This window comes from Cervus canadensis, chromosome 2, assembly GCF_019320065.1.
Source record: "Cervus canadensis isolate Bull #8, Minnesota chromosome 2, ASM1932006v1, whole genome shotgun sequence".
Taxonomy (NCBI): Eukaryota; Metazoa; Chordata; class Mammalia; order Artiodactyla; family Cervidae; genus Cervus; species Cervus canadensis.
In genome coordinates this window covers 71147675-71165095 of record NC_057387.1, presented here as the reverse complement: position 1 = coordinate 71165095, position 17421 = coordinate 71147675, and the positions used below count along the sequence as shown (strand labels likewise).

The following is a 17421-nucleotide window of genomic DNA, read 5'->3' as shown; positions in this document are numbered from 1 at the left end:
ATGGTTTCAGTTTATATTCTAAATGCTAAGATCCTACTAAAGAAGTAAGTTAAGCAACTTTTAAATGTGGTTTGTAACAATTGGTTAATTTTATTCTGATTATTTTTATTCCAGTACTGCAAATTTAAACTTCTCTTTAAAATTCAGTAAATAACTCTAAGACGGTTATTTTAATTGAATTTCTCATTGCTTCCAAAAAGCTGTTAATTTACAATTCTTACCAAGTAAATAGTGGATAAAAGTACCTCCAGTTTAGGATATATGTTTTTCTGCAATTAAAAAAAAAGTAATTTTACCATAATCATTAGGGACTCTTTTCAGAAAACTATGATAAACTTCTATTACATCACTAAAGAATGCCATACCATTTTTGCAATAGACCCCGTCCCAGCAAAGCAACATTTTAGACAATGGACAAGAAGATGTATCTCCTAGTGGCCAATGGAATCCTTATCCTCTTGGGAGGCGGGATGTACCTCCGGACACCATTACTAAAAAGGTAACCAATTTCAAATTAATGACACAAACCATGAACCTTGCATATCCATTGTAATATGTAATCCATATCTTGTGTCTTAACATCATTTCTAACTTTGTGATAAATTTAGGCTAAATACTATCCCACAATAGGGGGCTAACTGTAAGTGTGTTGAAAAAAATGAAAAGTGAATATTGCCAAGTGTTCAGAGCTGGTAATGAACTTTTATAAACAATATCCTGCCACCTCTTTGAAAATTTATCACCTCTTATTAATGCCTGACACCCACCTTTGAAGTACTAGTACAGGAAATTGTGCAGTGCATACTTTCTGAACTCTGATTCAGCAGCATAGTGTAACCAATTTGTATAAAATGAAATTTGCCACTAAATGATTGATTCACCTCCTGTAAAATCATAGCAACTCATTCATCCTGTCATTCATTCATTAAACACTTAATGAGCAACTGTATGTATGAAGCAGCACTTCTATGTATTGAGGTCTCGCTGGATGTTAGGGGACAGAAATGAATAAGATGTAGTATGGTGTCTTACCTCTAGAACCTGTTAGTCTGGTGAGATAGGCTGAGTGATAAGTAGGTGATTATAATACTTCATGTTAAATCACCATAAAAGGAGTAAAAAGAACGCTCTAACCGAAAAGATAACTGCAACATATATGAAGGACAAGAGACTAATATTCCAGAATATATTTTTTAAAACTCCTACAAAAAATATGAAAAGATGGAAAACACAATACCAAAAGTATGGTAAAAATAAAAGCAACTGGGAGAGTAAATTAATATTAAAACTGAACTTTTTATCAATCAGGAAAAAGCCAAAAGATGTTATTTTAAACTTACTAGACTATCAAAAATTAAGAAGTATGAAAATATAAGTTGTTTCCAAGTATAAGAGTAGTGGGTGCTCCTTTATACTTCTTGAAAGAGCATAAAGCACAATCACGTTGACAATAAATTATCTTATAAAAGCTGAATATGAATGTATCCAACTTTCCAACAATTGCCCTCCTAAGATATCCTCTTGTGTATGTCATTCAAGATACTTGTAAAGCTTACAATGGTAGAAAACTGGATAAACCTAACTGTCTATTACAAGGAATGTGAGAAAGTAGATTCTGTTATTTACACAAAGGAATATTTTGCAGCAATGAACACTTGTTAGCTACAATTAGGAAAACATGTATAAACTTTAGAAGCATAGTTTGAGTGAGAAACAAGTTTCAGGTGGTGGCACACATCAAAAGCAAAAAATAGAGAAAATGCAACTGAATCAATTAAAAGGAGTTACATATTTATAAGTCTCAAAAACAAGTAAAACTAAAATATATTATTTAGGCATAAGTATATGAGTGAGAAAACTTTTTATAAGGGAATGGTTAGCATAAAATTTAGGATTATGGTTGTCTCTAAAGAGATAGGATCTAGGGATAGGATGATCAGGGAGGAAGCTGATAGTAGTATTCTGTTTCTTCAGCTGAATTGTGGTTCTTACACTCTAGTTCTTAAGCTTATGAATGTTCATTTTGTAATTGTGCTTCATAACATATACTCTACACAATCACATACTTTCTTTGTAACTTAAGTGATTTTTTTCCCTTGATGAATGCTTCAGTGCTTTTTAAAAAATATACATTAAATGTCAAATTATTTTACCCAAAATAATTGTTAATATCCTGGTTTGCAGGTGTTATACATGTTATTAATCTGCCTATTGAGCAATATCCAGCACTGCAGATAAATACAGTCCTGTGAGGATGGAATACAGGGCTGGGAGAGCACCTGGAAAGGACACCTCTATTTAGTAAAGAAATTGAAGAAAGTTAAGACAGAAGGATGGTGTGAAAATAAGGCCAGGAGTATAAGCATAAACCAGACTATGTTGAGCTTTATCCTGAAAGAAATGGGAAGAAGTGTTGGGGAGAGCCATCATTAAATTTTTATCTGAAGAGCACTTTGACAGGTTTTCTGAGAAAGAATTGGAAAGGAGAAAGATTTGAGGCCATGGAACAAGTTACAAAGCTTCTCTTGTAATCCAAGGGAGAGTGGATGGAAGCAATGAGTGGTAGAGAGAAAATGCAAAGATTTAGTATATTCTTAAAAGACAGAGTCAACATGATCTTGTGATTGTACATAGGGCATAAAAGACATAATAGTTCTAAGATTGATAGCCAATATCTAATTTGTATGAGTCATGATGTGCTATTCACCAAGGTGGGATGACAAAAAGAGTAACAACTGGAAGTGGAATAGAGGAAGGCAGTTTACGGTTTAATATGTTGATTTAAGACTTCCCTGGAAGGCCAATGCTTAAGACACCATGCTTCCAAAGCAGGAGGCAGGAGTCCATTCCCTGCTCAGGGAACTAAGAGTCCACATACTATGCTGTGCAACAAAAAAAAGTTAAAATGTTGATTTGAGGTATCTTCTAGAAAATCTGAGTGGAAATTTTTAGTGGATATTTAGACATATTTTTCAGGAGAGAAATCTTAGTTGATGATACAAATTTAGCAAGCATTAAAACATAAGTCATAACTGAGTCATGAATAAGATAGAAGATACAGAGCTCCATGGAACACGAACTTATGACATGTTCTTAGAATTCCAGAGAAAAAATGGCTAAAGATTTTATCAATAAGGTTTTTTCTACCACAAGCTATAGAAAATTTTAGTATCGAACATTAAAGAAATATTTAGCTAACATAAGTAGACAAAATCTAGTCTGAGCCTCAGACTAATCTTCAGTTAGATAACTGGAAAAGACCCTGATGTTGGGAAAGATTAAAGGCAAAAAGAAAAAAGGGCAGCAAAGGATGAGATCATTAGATAGCATCACCAATTCAATGGACATGAACTTGAGCAAACTCGAGGAGATAGTAGAGGACAGAGGAGCCTGGCATGCTGCAGGCCATGGGGTCGCCAACAGTTGGACTTGACAAGTGAACAACAAAGATAATTTTAAATGCTTGGGGTTTTTCCCCTCTCCACTCTTCCATTCATATTGTTGGCTCTATCCTAAAACTGGTTCCTCTCATAATTATCAGATGACTACCTATGACAGTTGAAGATAACAAGCTTCCTCTTTCAAGTTTATGAGGAGAGAGAATCAAGTTTTCAGTAGCTGTCTCTTACAAGCAAAGCCTTTCTTCCCTAAATCCCCCAACAAGCCTCTTTTTACATCTCACTGATCCAAAATAGGTAAGGATTTCTCACTCCTAGCAAGATGAATAAAACCATATGATTGGCTTTGACTGGTCATTTGGAGTAGAATAGATGGGGCTTTCCACTCCAATGACAAGTGAAAAGCTGTAGAAGGAAAAAATAAAGAAAAGTAACGGCACCTTGGAACTCAAATAGAAAAAAAAAAAAAATGTTAAAAGAAGGAAGGGTCAACAGTATCACATGGTGCCAAAAAAATCAAGCAAGGTATGACTAAAGACTTTTTGACTTTAGCAACAAAAAGGTTATTGGTTGTCTTGGCAAAAGTAATTTACTTAATCAATGGGGCTGAATCCATACTAACTAACGTTAAGAAATAGAGACAGAAACTTAGAAAACTCAAAAAGTAGTTTCCTTTTAAAAAGAGAATTATGGTAGACTCTGGAAGAGGATATGAGGAAGACAGAAGTGATATTTAAGATGGCAAACACCTGATTATATTTAAAGACTGCTGAGTAATGATTGGTGAAGAGGAAGTTGAAAGATCTCAGAAAAGTAGGAAAATTTACTTCTTTGTGAAGAAAGAGGAGAGACTGAAGAAATACCTATCAGAGCCAAGGGATCCTTAAATAATCTGACCAAAGAAAAGAGCCATATCACTTACTTGGTTGCAAACAGCTTCAATAATTTTCCCATTAAAGGAAAAGTTTTATTCATTTATTACTCTAAATGGAATGAATAGGTATTTACATTATCCATACATATATCCATTTTACATGAAATCTATTTTCAAAGTCCATGATATTATGTTTAATCATATCACCAGTACAACTCATGATGATCATTTGCTTGTTTCTCTCCTTGCGTTAAGAATCCTGTGCAATTATTTATTGATTAAACATTTGTGAGCTAGTCCCTCTTATTAATAGCTAAATAATTGTTTAATCTATCCAAAAACTTTATTAATCATTTTGTAAAATAATGTAATATGTCTTTAAACTTTCTGTATCTTTCGTGTGTAAACTCATTTATATCTTCTTCCTACTATCATAAGCATTTTCTGACTACCCTATATTGTATAGCACTTTTGCCTAAAATCTGAAATTTCAGAACCTAAAATGGGTATGTTTGCTATTACCTCACAGAGTAAAGAGAATAATGAGTCCTTTAAATGTTCAATTTTAGTTTTTTATTATATATTAATTGAGGATATCAAGTTAAGATTCTAGTGGGAATCAACCTAAAGAAATGAAAATGATAATAGGATTATTAGCCTGGGCTTCGAGATTGACTGAAATAGGTGTGAAAATGGTACTGTTATTATTTGAGGTTATAGTTTATTCTACAATTAATGTTTTTTAAAGTCAGTGTTAGTTTTACAGTTGTCCTGAAATGAGTAGGCTGGATAGGATGAAAGTGTGAAAGTGTTATTAGCTCAGTCGTGTCCAACTCTTTACAACCCCATAGACTATAGCCCCCCAGACTCCTCTGTCCAGGGAATTCTCCAGGCAAGAATATTGGAGTGGGTAGCCATTCTCTTCTCTGGGGAATCTTTCCAACCTGGGGAATTGAACCCAGGTCTCTTGCATTGCCGTCAGATTCTTTACTGTCTGAGCCACCAGGGAAGCCTGAATAGGAGGAGAATGAAGAATCAGAAATTAAACTACAAGTGGAATCGGAATCAAAGGATATTAATTGGTGAAGTCTTAGCCAGTACCCCATTTGAGTCTGTTTTTCAAAGTCTCTGTAGAAGAATTTTTCAATCTTATCTCTATGTCAAGAGATACTACTGTGATGCTTCTACTGTGATAATCCTACTATGTAGCATTAATACTTTGATAACTACTGTGATCAGAAACTACTGTGATACTGCAGAGATTCAGTGGGGAATCCATTTTAGAAAGGCTTTGATTGAACCTTTGACTCCCGGTTGTAGCTATGTAGCTTTTGAACTAATTTTGGTGACACCTATGGCTATGCAGAGCTTCCCCAGTGGCTAGTGGTAAAGAATCCACCTGCAGTCCAGGGGCCATAGGAGACACGGGTTTGATCCCTGGGTCAGAAAGATCCCCTGGAGGAGGGCATGACAACCCACTCCAGTATTCCTGCCTGGAGAATCCCATGGACAGAGGAGCCTGGAGTGCTTACAGTCCACAGGGTCACAAAGAGTTGGACATGACTTAAGCAACTCAGCACACAGGCATGGCTATGCCTAGCAGTACTCCAAGCATTATAGGAGAACAAACTGTACCCACCAAGTTGTGGATCCAGAGATTTAGATATATAAAATAAACAAACTGTGTTCATCTATCAGAAAGAATTTTGCTCCTGCATCTACCATCTTGTTCTATATATCTGAGAGTGGATAATATATAGCAAAGTGTTGAGGGTGTTAAATCTTAGCCTGTTTTTTAGTGGTATAATCATAGGAGGTAGTTTAAATTCTCTCTTGCTATGTCAGTCTCCAAAATCTTAAATTCTAATATCCATTATTTCAAAAAGTCTGTGAATCACTACTAGAAGATGTCACAGTGAGGTAAATCCACCCCCACTCCTCGAATTCTAGGCAGTACTACTTGAGCACTCTGAGAATTAGTTGAAAACTTTTGTGGAGACCGAAAACAACAGTGCTCTCAGAAGGAATATTTGTATTTTAGTCATCATATCACATCATTGTTTTTACTGCTTCAGTCTATTGGATTATATTGCAGTCACCTTGGGAAGAACTATGAGGTACCATGTCAGGCATTGTGCTAAATACTTGAATGTATTTGTTCATCTTATCCTCACAGCGATCATATGAGGTAAGCACTGTTATTTTTGTCTACTTTAATGAAAGAAGAAACTGAGTTTAGACTTTCTCAGTTAGAGACTTGGAGTTTAGGTTAAGTTACTTGCCAAGATCACACATGCATGCTCAGTCCTGTCCAACTCTTTGTGACCCGATGGACTATCGCTCTACAGGCTCCTCTGTCCATGAGATTTTCCCATCAAGAACACTGGAGTGGGTTGCCATTTCCTACTCTAGGGGGTCTTCCTCACCCAGGGATTGAACTCAGGTCTCCTGCATTGCAGAAGCATTCTTTAAAACAAATGAAACTGAAATTATTTCCCTTCTTTAAAGAATAAACCAAGAAACTTTAAAATTTCAGTTATATTAAATCTGAAAGTTTTTAATATGTAAAGACTAGACATTCAAATCTCTTGCAACGTTAGTGACTCTGCCCTCTTTCAAGTGTCTTTTATTCTAAGTGCATAATGACTTGGTAATTAGAGTAATAAAGGTGGGTTTCAAGGTCAATATCAGGATGAACATAATTGAAGAAAAAGGTATAAAAATGCAGCTAATTAAGTATTGGCTCATAGATGAGTTCTGTTGAGCTTGCCCATGGTTTTTCCACATCTACAATGCCTGCTCAACCATTCAGAGCTTCAAGATTTCCAGATGTTCATCATCTCTGAGGCATGCCCAGAAACTCACTAGAAGAAACTAAAAGAAATTTGAAAGAAATTATGTGGGGTTTAGGCTTCCCTTGTGGCTCAGCTCGTAAAGAATCAGCCTGCAGTGTGGGAGACCTCGGTTCGATCCCTGGGTTGGGAAGATCCCCTGGAGAAGGTAAAGGCTATCCACTCCAGTATTCTGGCCTGGAGAATTCCATGGACTGTATAGTCCATGGGGTCGCAAAGACTGGGACATGACTGAGCCCCTTTCACTTTCACTTATGTGAGGTTTGGTAATTTCTGTGTTCTTTTAATCCTTTCTTTCACAGACCCCCAAATCAGAATTTTTGCTTTTCAGGCTGTATAAAGTATTAATATTAAAATTTGTTTAATTCATTAATATTCACTCCTTATTATAATCTTGCCATTTGTCACAATTCTTAGTATAATGCATTTTACTTAGTATAATGTATGTTTCTTTTTATACTTATTTAGAAAATGTCTAAAATATATTTTGAAAATCTTAAATTGTTTTGCTGTTGAATACCATGTAACCACACCATTGTCTGTGTTTAAAACAACCAAATCAAATTACTACTAGGATTGATTTTTCACTTGGTAATGAAAATCTGTCTGTTGTAGAATTTTTCATAGGGTAAGAATAGATTTATGTTATTTTTTAAATTAGATGTTTAAAAGAAACTCAACTTCGCCCATACATTTAGTAATTTAAATAAAATCATTTTATTGCTGTGCTATAAAAATTCTTGGGGCTTCCCTGGTAGATCAGATGATAAAGCATCTGTCTCCTGGTTCAGTCCCTGGGTTGGGAAGATACCCTGAATAAGGAAATGGCAACCCACTCCAGTATCCTTGCTTGGAAAATTGTCCTCATGGACAGAGGAGCCTGGCAGGCTATCATCCATGGGGTTGCAGAGTCAGACACGACTGAGTGAAAAACACACACACCTAAAAAATCTTATCTAAAATATATAATCTTTGAAGTTGTAGTCATTGAAAAGTAATTTTCTCCAAAACTTTTGCCTTTAAAAACAAATATTGCTATCAGTAGTCTATATAAATATAGAACTGAAATAAATACAACTACAGTTCTTGGCTTCTACAGTTTAACTGAGAGTGGGCAGAGTTGCTGCTTTATATCAAAGGCGGGGGACAGGAAGTGGGGTAGGGATGGAGGGTGGATGTAGCTCACTTACACAGAAATAGAGAAAGTCTGGAGTAGATAAGAAAGAGAAGTGGAAATTTAAATATGGGAAAACATAGAGATGGCAGTAAGTAGAATAAATTTTGAGGCTATAACAGAGCAAGACAGATGTGGATGAAGCAGATAGGAAAATCAACTGAGTAAACCTTACATATGAGAGATAAGAGACAGGGAAATAGAAATGCTTCCTATTCCCATCACAAACATAAGAGTCAAGAATATCTGTTTTAGTTTAAAGTAAAATTGAAATTTAAAAAATTCTGAAACTTTAGTGAATGTCAATGCTATAGCTAAACTCTCCTTTTGTACAGAAAGAAATATGTCGAGTAGTATAAGTTTTGCCTGAGGATATGTATTTTTTCCCTCCTAAAGCAATATACATTTTTAACTGTGAAGAATACCCAGGGGTAATGTCTTGACTTCATCAGTCCATAAGCAAATGAAAACAATATTCTCCATTACTGTGAGTAGTGCCAAGCACAATTCTGGCTTCCTCTTTTCTGATTCTTTCCCAAGCCTCATTTTTCTTCTCTGATAGCAAATTTTGCACTGGTTGGAGTACATTTTTCTTCTGGTAGACTCGGTCATCTAGTAGACTCGGTCATCACAGAAACTCAGCAACAAGTTGGAATTCTTTTATAGAGTCATTTTGAGCCCCAAACATTTTTATAAACAGTTGGAAAGGAGATCTTTTTGAGTCAGTTGGTGGGTTGAGATTCTCCTTGCTTCTTTCAACCATCCTCTTCGCGTCACTCCTGCTCAAGTTGGTTTCACTTCTACTAAGGCTTCTGGACTTCTAAAAAAAATAGCAGTTGAATACATTTGCTGTTGGTAAGCTCTGCCACCAAAATGAGAGTCAGTGAAAGGGCAGATTGATGAAGTCATACAATTATAGATGTCTTTAATTATTAAAAGCAAATAAACAAAAAATTTTAGACCTATCTGTTGCCCCCAGAGTGACATTTCTTACACAGATATATTCAGAATTTTTCTCTTGACCAAAAGCCACTTTTTCCAGGAACTTAAGTTTAAAAAGGAACATGGAACCTTGGGAAGATACCAAGTGTGTCCAAATGAAAAAGAACCTCTATTCCTAACAGAACTTTGAATATGGCTCTGTAGATCTATGATAACACAACTCTACTTTTCTTGGAGTTTGGTTTTTCAGAAATAATCTAGAACTGAATATCTGTATGAATAGTATGTATTCACACCTTAATTTCACACATCAGTTAAAAAAGGAGTTTTAAGCAACAGTTCCAAACACATCAGTTGCCTAAAGGGCTGTCATAATTATCACAGATTAGGAAGGGTTAAGAATAGAAGTAAGTAGGTGAAAATTATATTTTATGAGACTTTTGTGGTTAAGGATCAACTATTGATGATATTTATAGGCATCCATCAAACACCAGATGACTCAATGGAAATGTAGAAAAGGCAGATTTGATCCCTGGGTCAGAATGATCCCCTGAAGGAGAAAAATGACAACCCACTCCAGTATTCTTCCCAGGAAAATACCATGGAGACAGAAGCCTGGCGGGCCATAGTCCATGGGGTCACAAAGAGTTGGACATGCCTGAATGACCGAGCATACATCAAACACCTATTGAGAGCTCATTGAAATTCTTGAGGCTTATATTTAGTGACTATATATTAAGAAATATCCACTAATTTCCCCTCCCTAACAAATATATGCTTCTGTCTCTATTAGGCTAGCCTCAGCATGGTCTTCATGGAATAAATATATTATTGTTCTAGAATAGGATAAAAATGCACTGTTTAAAATTCTACAAATTAAAATATGTCAAATAATCGAAAGAATGATTATAGGAATTATAAACTAAGGGTTCAAATTTAGCCTTGAGAATTTTAAACTGCACCTCTTTCAGGCTACCAGGATCAGAACTATTATTCAGATGAACTGAATGTACCCTTTTAAAACAAGGTCATTAATTGATTATCATGTTAACTGTTCCGGTGAGTCTATGCAGCCATGCCTTTTGCTATACTAGAGGAATAAGAATGAATGTATCCAGTTAGATTCAAATCTCCCTATAATTGGTAATTATTTACATGCGAGAGAAGGCTGAAAATATATAAAGACTTCCTTGCTAAATGAGAATTAACTGCCAAAGCAAGAGTACATGGCTGATAGGAAGTAAAAATTTTCATGAAAATGGGGTCCTTCAGAGGCACTTTCATACACTTAGTAGCTGAATCAGGAAGAAAAGCTTGAAGAAATCAATGAAATAATTTCCTCTATTTAATGATCCATTTCAAATACTTCTTTTGTTAATCTGAACAGCCAGGATGATATATTTTAATCAGTTTACTTTAGTATTATTTCCATCATAGGTATATTTAAAACCTATTCTATTTCTACTATGCAATTAAATTTGTTCTCAAAAATAATGCAGGTAGGAAGTTGTAGAAATGTCAATGGAAAATTTCTTCTCTAACTTACAGGAACAGTGACAGATGAATAAAGTGTTGTTAGTTCCACAGTTGCTTTTGTATTAGACTTTCTTACTTAATACTGTATTAATTCTTTAACTTATAAAGCACATTACTTTATCTCCTAATGCAAGTGCAAAAAATATAGCTGTAAATAGTAAGGGACATCACTGTCATAAAATCTGGAGATTGCTCTCATCCAGACTGATTCTAAATTATTTCCTTAATTGAAGTGAAAGCCCAAAGAGTATCTATCAAATAGTTCTTAAATGAGAGGTAAAAAAATTTCTCACAGATTAAAGCAATAGAAACAGTAGCAGATTATAGCTACCTATTTCATCAATTCTTAACATTTGTTCCTTAAACAAATAGTTGACTTCTGTATATGGAGATAACAATAATATTTATACTGTCTTCAATTCAGAAGAAATTTAAGACCAAAAAGAAAATGTGAAATTGATCCATTGTAATGAAAATGTCTGTAATTGAATAGGTAGTTTGAAGACCTAAACAACATGATAACTGGCAGATGATTAAGGATTGCTGCCAAATAGAGACTATCAAAATGATAAGATTCCATTTCGTGTCATTTGATTTTTATCTAATTACTTCACTACCTATCAGTTCAGTTCAGTCGCTCAGTCGTGTCCACCTCTTTGCAACCCCATGGACCACAGCATGCCAGGCCTCCCTGTCCATCACCAACTCCCAGAGTTTACTCAAACTTACGTCCATTGAGTCGGTGACACTATTCAACCATCTTATCCTCTGTCATCCCATTCTCCTCTTGCCTTCAATCTTTTCCAGCATCAGGGTCTTTTCAAATGAGTCAGCTCTACACATCAAGTAGCCAAAGTATTGGAGTTTCAGCTTCAACGTCAGTCCTTCCAATGAACACCCAAGACTGATCTCCTTTAGGATGGACTGGTTGGATCTCCTTGCAGTCCAAGGGACTCTCAAGAGTCTTCTCCAACACCACAGTTCAAAAGCATCAATTCTTCAGCACTCAGCTTTCTTTATGGCCCAACTCTCACATCCATACATGACTACTGGAAAAACCATAATCTTGACTAAATGGACCTTCATTGTCAAAGTAATGTCTCTGTTTTTCAATATGCTGTCTAGGTTGGTCATAACTTTTCTTCCAAGAAGTAAGCGTCTTTTAATTTCATGGCTGCAGTCACCATCTGCAGTGATTTTGGAGCCCAGAAAAATAGTTAGCCACTGTTTCCACTGTTGCCCCATCTATTTCCCATGAAGTGACAGGACCAGATCCCATGATCTTAGTTTTCTGAATGTTGAGCTTTAATCCAACTTTTTCTCTCTCCTGTTTCACTTTCATCAAGAGGCTCTTTAGTTCTTCTTCATTTTCTGCCGTAAGGGTGGTGTCATCTGCATACCTGAGGTTATTGATATTTCTGCCAGCAGTCTTGATTCCAACTTGTGCTTCATCCAGCCCAGTGTTTCTCATGATGTACTCTGCATATAAGTTAAATAAGCAGGGTGACAATATACAGCCTTGACATACTCCTTTTCCTATTTGGAACCAGTGTTGGTCCATGTTCAGTTCTAACTGTTGCTTCCTGTCCTACATACAGGTTTCTCAGGAGGCAGGTCAGGTGATCTGGTATTCCCATCTCTTTCAGAATTTTCCACAGTTTATTGTGATCCACATAGTCAAAGGCTTTGGCATAGTCAATAAAGCAGAAGTAGATGTTTTCCTGGAACTCTCTTGCTTTTTCGATGATCCAGCAGATGTTGGCAATTTGATCTCTGGTTCCTCTGCCTTTTTCTAAAACCAACTTGAACATCTGTAAGTCATGGTTCACATATTATTGAAGCCTGGCTTGGAGAATTTTGAGCATTACTTTACTAGCATGTAAGATGAGCGCAGTTGTGTGGTAGTTTGAGGATTCTTTGGGATTGCCTTTCTTAGGGATTGGAATGAAAACTGACCTTTTCTAGTCCTGTGGCCACTGCTGAGTTTTCGAAATTTGCTGGCATATTGAGTGCAGCACTTTCACAGCATCATCTTTTAGGATTTGAAATAGCTCAGCTGGAATTCCATCACCTCCACTAGCTTTGTTCATAGTGATGTTTCCTAAGGACCACTTGACTTTGCATTCCAGGATGTCTGGCTCTAGGTGAGTGATCGCACCATCATCATTATCTGGGTCGTGAAGATCTTTTTTGTACAGTTCTTTTGTGTATTCTTGCCACCTCTTCTTAATATCTTCAGCTTCTGTTAGGTCCATTCTATTAGGTTCACCACCTATATGTTCCTAGAAATCTCAAGGGTGAAATAAATGATTATCAAACTTTTGCTGTTATTGCTAACATCTTCCTGTTTATTTATTTATTTCAGGCATGTAAAAGTCAACATCATCATAGAACAAATTGTAGGTGGAAAGTGTTGACTTATCTCTAATTTCATCACTTTTACTATTATGGATCCCCCTTTTTTTTCATTGCAGTTAATAATTTCCAATTACACAGCTGTGTTTTGTAAGTTGACCTTTAATCATAGAAGAATATGCTTATAAAGTTTCAATAAGCCACAAATGACTGCCTGCCCGCATCAGTCAGCTGCCATCCTAAGGCTTATGAACTGAAAGGAAAGGCCCTATTGCCTCACCTTTTTATCTGTCATTTGAAATACTGGAGTATATCACCAGTATTCGACTCTAAAAATTTAAGATCAGCAAATTTTAGTCCTCCACATAATACTGCATTGTGTCAGCAGAATGCACTGTTACTATGTCCTGAGAGCAAAAGAAACAACCTCCTGCCGCCTCTCTTTCAACCTTCAGGGCTTCCTTCCATGACTTTGTACAAGTTTGTCCTCTAACACCCAAATGGGAGAACATAGATTTTTAACATCAGAATTAGCCCTGGCTGTACACAAATAAAATAAGATGATAGTTTGGTTATCCTAATCATGAAGTAGTATCTACAGTATATATTAGGCATGGTACTAAGGTGCTTGACATAAATACACTCATCTTCACAATAACCTTATTCTGCTTCCTTTGGTATGATCACATGATTTTTCTTCTGTAGCCATTAATATGATGCATTGGTTGATTTTCAAATATTGAGCAAGCTTTTTATTATTCAAATAAACCCCACTTAATAATGATGTTTAATTCTTTCTATGTATTGCTGAATTCTATTTTGCCACTGTTTTGCTATGGATTTTTTGCATCTGTATTCTAAAGGATATTGGTCTATAGTTTTCTTTTTCTTTCTTCCTTTCTTTTTTCTTTCTGCTTTTTGTTTGTTTGTACTGTCCTTTTGTGGTTTTGTTCATAAAATGGGAAGCTTTTCCTCCTCTTCTATTATCTGGAAAATAATGTATAGAATTACTGTTAACCTAAATATTTGATAGGATAAATAAGATTCATCACATAACATTATCCAGTATAATGATCTGGGCCTAGAGATATTTTTCCTGGGAATTTTAACATTACTGATGCTAACCTTGATTGTTTCAGGGCTATTCAAATTATCTAATCCATATTGTGTGAGTTATGGTAGTTAGTGTTTTTTAAGAAAGTGGGATGACCCTGAGGGATGGGATGGGGAGGGAGGTGGAAGGGAGGTTCAGAATGGGGAACACATGTACACCTATGGCTGATGCATGTGAACATATGGCAAAAACCACCACAATATTGTAAAGTAATTAGCTTCCAATTAAAATTTTTTTAAAAAGTGGTAGCCCATTTCATATTAGTTGTCAAATTCTTTGTAGTTATTTGTAGTTTTACCATATTATTCTCATGATATCTGCAGAGTCTGTAGTGATATCCCCTTCATTCCTGATTTTGGTAATTTGTCTTTTTTTGCTTTTTCAGTCTTGCTAGATGTATGTCAATTTTATTGATCTTTTAAAAAACAACTATTTATTTTATTTTGTAATTAATTTTAAGTTCCATTAATTTCTACACTTTTAATATTTCCTCCTGCTTGCTTTGATTAATTTGACTCCTATTTTTCTAAGCAACTGAGGTAGTATCTCAATTATTGACTTAAGGTGTTTTCTTTTTTAGTATATGCACTTTAGCTTTGTTTCACGAATTTTCATTTACATTCAGTTCAATATTTTATTTCCCCTGAGACTTCTTCTTTGATCCATGAGTTATTTAGAACTACATTTTTAACTCCCAAATGTTTAAATATTTTCTTTTTATCTTTCTATCATTCATTCTTAGTTTGATTTATTGTGATTAAAGAACACATTTTGTGTAATTTCACCTCTTTTAAATTTGTTGCAATTTGTTTTCCAAATCAGGATATAGTCTATCTCAGTGAATATACTGTAGGAACTTGAAAAGAATGTGTATAGTGCTCCTATCAGGTAGAATGTTCTATAAGTGATGATTAGATCTGGTTGGTTGATGTATTGTTGAATATCTCTTTTTCGTCATAATGTTCAGTCTAGTTTTTCTGTAAGTTGTTGAGAGAAGCATGTTGAAATCTCCAACCGTAACAATCAGTTCAGATTGTCACTCAGTCGAGTCCAGCTCTTTGTGACCCCATGGACCACAGCACACCAGGCCTCCCTGTCCATCACCAACTCGTGGAGTTTACCCAAACTCATGTCCATCAAGTTGGTGATGCCATCCCACCATCTCATCCTCTGTTATCCCCTTCTCCTCCTGCCCTCAGTCTTTCCCAGCATCAGGGTCTTTTCAAATGAGTCAGCTCTTCGCATCAGGTGGCCAAAGTATTGGAGTTTCAGCTTCAACATCAGCCCTCCCAGTGATTACTCAGGACTGATCTCCCTCAGGATGGACTGGTTGGATCTCCTTGCAGTCCAAGGGACTCTCAAGAGTCTTCTCCAACACAGCAGTTCAAAAGCATCAATTCTTCAGCGCTCAGCTTTCTTTATAGTCCAACTCTCACATCCATACATGACTACTGGAAAAACCATAGCCTTGACTAAACAGACCCTTGTTAAGCAAAGTAATGTCTCTGTTTTTCAATATGCTGTCTAGGTTGATCATAACTTTTCTTCCAAGAAGTAAGCATCTTTTAATTTCATGGCTGTGGTCACCATCTGCAGTGATTTTGGAGCCCAAAAAAATAAAGTTTGCCACTGTTTGCACTGTTTCTCCATCTATTTGCCATGAAGTGATGGGACCGGATGCCATGATCTTAGTTTTCTGAATGTTGAGCTTTAAGCCAACTTTTTCACTCTCTTCTTTCACTTTCAAAAGGCCCTTTAGTTCTTCTTCACTTTCTGCCTTAAGTGTGGTGTCATGTGCATATCTGAGGTTATTGATATTTCTCCCAGCAATAATGAATGTCTATTTTCTTAGTTCATCAGTTTTATTTTAAACCTTTGCACCTCTGTTTTCTTGTTGTGTATACATTTAGGATTGCTATGTTTTCATGGTCAATTGACTCTTCTTTTGTCACATAAAATTCCTCTCTATTCCTAGTGTATTTTCTTTGTTCTGAAATATGCCTTATCTGGTATTAATGCAGCCACATCTCATTTCCATTAATTCATATTTGCATGACATTTACTTTCAACCCTTTTAATGTCTACCTGCCTATGTCATTATATTTGAAGTTATTTGTTATAGTCTGCATATAATTGAGCAATGTTTTTTAATCTACCCTTCCAAGATCTGTCTTTTAATTTGCATATTTAATATATCTGCATTTAATTTGACACATTAAGGTTTAAGTTTTAAGTTTTGTTTTCTTTTTGTTCTCTTTTAGTGCTTCTCTGTTTTCTTTTTCCTGCTTCTGAATTATTTGAATATCTTTTAGAATTTAATTTTTATTTATCTACAGTGCTTTTAGTATATCTTTTTTTGTAGTTTTTTTAGTGATTGTTCTTGGTGTTGCATTATGTAAACATAACTTACAAGAGTCCATTAGCATCATCACTTAGCAGCTCAAGTGAAGTAGGTAAGAAATCTTGCCTTCTTTCATGTCCCTTCACTGTCCTCTTCTTACGATTGTCTTCAATATTTCCTCTACATACATTTAGAATTGCCTCAGATAGTACCATAATTTTAGTTCATCATCAAACACAATTTTGAAAATTCAAGAAGAGAAAGAAAGCTCATTTTATTTACCCATATATCTGCTTGTCGTGTTCTTTTTCCTTTCCTAATGTTCCAGGTTTCTTCTTTTATTTTTTTGTTCTCTACATTCTGATGTTAAGCCCATACACGGAGCTTTTCAGTTATTATATTTTCTAACTGTAAAGTTTCCTTGTGTTTCTTCTTTACATCTTCTGTTTCTTTACTAAGACATTATATTCCTTTGGTGGGTTTCTATTCTTTTATTTGTTTCAAGCCTGTATGTAATTGATCACTGAAGCATTTTTTTATTGTTGTCTTAAAAATCTTTGTCAACTAGTTCTAATTTCTGTCATCTCAGTGTTAGCATCTATAGTGTTTTGTTTTTGTTTTTTTTATTGTTTGAGATCTTCCTTGTTCTTGGTATGGTTAAAACCTAGACATTTTCATACTATGTTACAAAACTCTGAATTATATTTAAATCATCTGTTGCAACTGGTCTTCTCTGACACCACTCCAGTTGCCTCATTTTGGCCAAGTTGGGGTACAAGTCCAATTTTTTCATTTATAATCAAGTGACACTTGAGGCAAAGTCTCCTCAGTTTTG

At 35.4% G+C, this 17421-nt stretch overlaps 1 protein-coding gene across 2 annotated transcripts in view; it reads left to right on the top strand.

Moving 5' to 3' along the window:
* Positions 1-17421, top strand: part of LRRC7 (leucine rich repeat containing 7) — a 577609-nt gene that overhangs the window by 499553 nt on the left and 60635 nt on the right. For both annotated transcript variants that reach the window (XM_043460998.1, XM_043460997.1), the window contains one exon: positions 380-499. In XM_043460998.1, coding sequence (XP_043316933.1) covers positions 380-499 — 120 coding nt within the window. The remainder of the gene's footprint in view (positions 1-379; positions 500-17421) is intronic.